Source organism: Pecten maximus, chromosome 14 (genome assembly GCF_902652985.1).
Source record: "Pecten maximus chromosome 14, xPecMax1.1, whole genome shotgun sequence".
Lineage (NCBI taxonomy): Eukaryota > Metazoa > Mollusca > Bivalvia > Pectinida > Pectinidae > Pecten > Pecten maximus.
In genome coordinates this window covers 16,439,531-16,443,127 of record NC_047028.1, presented here as the reverse complement: position 1 = coordinate 16,443,127, position 3,597 = coordinate 16,439,531, and the positions used below count along the sequence as shown (strand labels likewise).

The 3,597-nt window shown below is 39.6% G+C and overlaps 1 protein-coding gene across 1 annotated transcript; it reads left to right on the top strand.

Moving 5' to 3' along the window:
* Positions 1-789: 789 nt before the first annotated feature.
* LOC117341779 (alpha-(1,3)-fucosyltransferase C-like) lies at positions 790-2,055 on the top strand. The gene has a single exon (XM_033903641.1). It carries the CDS (start codon positions 790-792, stop codon positions 2,053-2,055), a length of 1,266 nt encoding a protein of 421 aa, XP_033759532.1.
* The last annotated feature ends 1,542 nt before the right edge of the window (positions 2,056-3,597 follow it).

Sequence of the window (3,597 nt, the reverse complement as noted above, 5' to 3'; positions counted from 1 at the left end):
TAATGAGAATCCCCTGTGTCTAAAAATTTCGAGGGTAAGAAACATCTTCATTGAATATTTATCAGGGTGATAGTTATTCCGCTATCACTGAATCACAGTGTTAGTGTCGTTGAAAGCTTGGTTTAGCTTATTGATGACACTTCAATGTCACCAACCTAAGCCTCAATTTAAAATGTGACTAAACCTAGTTTTAAGCTAGATTTATATGGCTGGTGTCGTCGTGACCTAGATTTATATGTCGGGTGTCGTTATGACCTAGATTTATATGGCGGGTGTCGCCGTGACCTAGATTTATATGGAGGGTGTCGTCGTGACCTAGATTTATATGGCGGGCGTCGTCGTGACCTTGATTTATATAGCTGGTGTCGTCGTTACCTATATTTATATGGCTGGTGTCGTCGTGACCTAGATTTATATGGCGGGCGTCGTCGTGACCTAGATTTATATGGCGGGTGTCGTCGTGACCTAGATTTATATGGCGGGTGTCGTCGTGACCTAGATTTATATGGCGGGCGTCGTCGTGACCTAGATTTATATGGCTGGTGTCGTCGTGACCTAGATTTATATGGCGGGCGTCGTCGTGACCTAGGTTTATATGGCGGGTGTCGTCGTGACCTAGATTTATATGGTGGGCGTCGTCGTGACCTAGGTTTATATGGCGGGTGTCGTCGTGACCCAGATTTATATGGCTGGTGTCGTCAATTAGGCAGAAGACGCTTACTATCCCGGAACACATGATTTTAATTCAGTTCAGTGTTGAATAGATTTCATTTTTTAATTTCAGAAACCATGGTTAGCGCCAACAGGTGGATGAAGATTTCTGTGATAATATTAAATGTGACGGTTCTGATCTTTATAATACATGTCATAATTCTGCTCAATGCACCAGTCGAAACAAAGGATGCACGAGCATACACGTGGTACTCAACGCCTAAATCGCATCACACCGACAAGCATCGTGTGTCAAGCAGCGAATCATTCTACAATACAGAAACTAGAAAGCACAAAGTCAGAAGAGATAAAATGTTGCTGTTCTGGACGCCACAACACTGGTTTGAAGACTGGGTAGGGAATAAATGGGACACGTCACATGTGTTTAGTAAATGTTCAGTGTCGAACTGTGTCCTTACAAAACGTCGTGAGTATTTGAGTAAGGCCGACGTTGTTTTATTTAGAGCTAGGGATTTAAAAAGCTGTCAACAGAAGAAAAAACGTGGGCAAATATGGATAATATTCGAACACGAGGCGCCTCCAGAATTTGTACGTCATATTAGTCAAAGTGAAAATTGTAGTCGTAATTTGTTCAACTGGACGATGACCTATCGGCGAGACTCTGATCTCATGTTTGTGCACGGCAAATTCTCAAACGTCACATCGCTCTACAACGAAAGTGAAATAGATAAAACACTGAAAGCTAAGACAAAAACAGCTGTAGCTTTTATCAGCCATTGTCCCACTCAATCTCAAAGGTTGGAATATATCCGGAAACTCCGTCAATACGGCGTTGATATAGACATATATGGAAGATGTGGAACTCTACAATGTCGCTATAAACTAGGACTTAGTAATTTTAAGGCGGTTTGGAACCTAACACCAAACATGTCAATGGAAAGAGACTGCTTTGAAGTACTGGACAGCCGGTACAAGTTCTATCTATCGTTTGAGAATGGTTTATGCGATGACTACGTCACAGAAAAGTCACTTCATCTTGTGTTACGTCACAAAATTGTGCCAATTATTAGAGATGCCGCCAATCATTCCTTGTTCCATCCTCCAAATTCCTACCTCGACACGAAGGACTTTAAAAATATCAAGTCATTAGCGAATCGCATTAAAGTATTGAGTCGGAATTTTGACGAGTATAAGAAATGTTTACAATGGAAGAAATATTTCTCCTCAGAAACAGTGAGTGGAGTGTTACAAACAAACTTATGTGATATTTGTAAACGTCTAAATAACCAACACAAATACCAAAGACAGTACAGAAACATAGTGGAATTTTTTGTTTCGCGCAATCCCATATCTCCAATTTGTCACAAGCCAGCAGACGTATGACCAGAAATACCGTATGTTAGATATGAACTGAGCGCAATGAAACTAACATTCATGAGAAATAAAAGTAATATCCCAGCGCCTTCATTTTTTTTGTGAATTTTTTTTTATAAAAACACCACCTTAGTTCAAATCCATTAATTCTGTTTAAAGACCATTGCTCCTTGCTTGTTATCGTGAAACGGCTATACTACCTCACTTTTCATGTCAAGAACATGGCGTTACATGAGTAAATTTGGCCTAGATATACCTTCACGGAACTCGTGGCTCCTTGTACATGTTCAATGGTAATGTGAGGACTACATGCGGGCAAGTTGCAGGCGTTCTGCGAGTTCACCTACCATATGAACAGTCCCATCAGAGGAATTCCTTCAGTTGTCACTTTGTTTAAGTCACGCATCCAATAGCAGCTAGGCATCTATCTATTTTCCAATGTCATTTGAAAATAATTATAGTCGCTTGTAAGATTTCGAAGTTGACCTTTAAGTGTCTGGACAATATGAAATTCATCTTGCTGAGAAATGAAGATATCTAGTTGAATAATAACTTCTTAATCGCCTACATGACTCCGCCCATTGCTGTTTTTTTCTCTCGAATACTATAAACTTATTTATTCATTTATTTATTTGAAGACTCTTTATGTGTTTGTAGCAAATAGATTATAAAAGAATACAAAAGAATATGTTGATTGTTTGAATTTATACCCTAATGATGATATAATGTGAGAATCAATACCGTAGTTCTTCATAATTGTAATTAAAACCGGGAAAACTACCCATTGATTGTTTATGTTATCTAAACATCAGAATTCTTCTCGCTTACACGTGCTTTATGTCATCTAAACATCAGACTTCTTCTAGCTTATTTGTGTTTAATGTCATCTACACATCAGGCTGCTCCTCACTTACACGTGTGTAATGATGCCTAAACATCAGGCTGCTCTTCACTTACACGTGTGTTATGATACCTAAACATCAGGCTGCTCCTCACTTACACGTGTGTAATGATACTTAAACATCAGGCTGCTCCTCACTTACACGTGCATTATGCTATCTAAACATCAGACTTCTTCTAGCTTATTTGTGTTTAATGTCATCTAAACATCAGGCTGCTCCTCACTTACACGTGTGTTATGATACCTAAACATCAGGCTGCTCCTCACTTACACGTGTGTTATGATACCTAAACATCAGGCTGCTCTTCACTTACACGTGCATTATGCTATCTAAACATCCGACTTCTTCTAGCTAATTTGTGTTTAATGTCATCTAAACATCAGGCTGCTCCTCACTTACACGTGTGTTATAATACCTAAACATCAGGCTGCTCTTTGCTTACACATGTGTTAAGATACCTAAACATCAGGCTGCTCCTCACTTACACGTGTGTTATGATACCTAAACATCAGGCTGCTCCTCGCTTCCATGTGTGTTATGATATCTAAACATCAGGCTGCTCCTCACTTACACGTGTGTTATGTCATCTAAACATCAGGCTGCTCCTCACTTACACGTGTGTTTTATCATCTAAACATCAGGCTGCTCC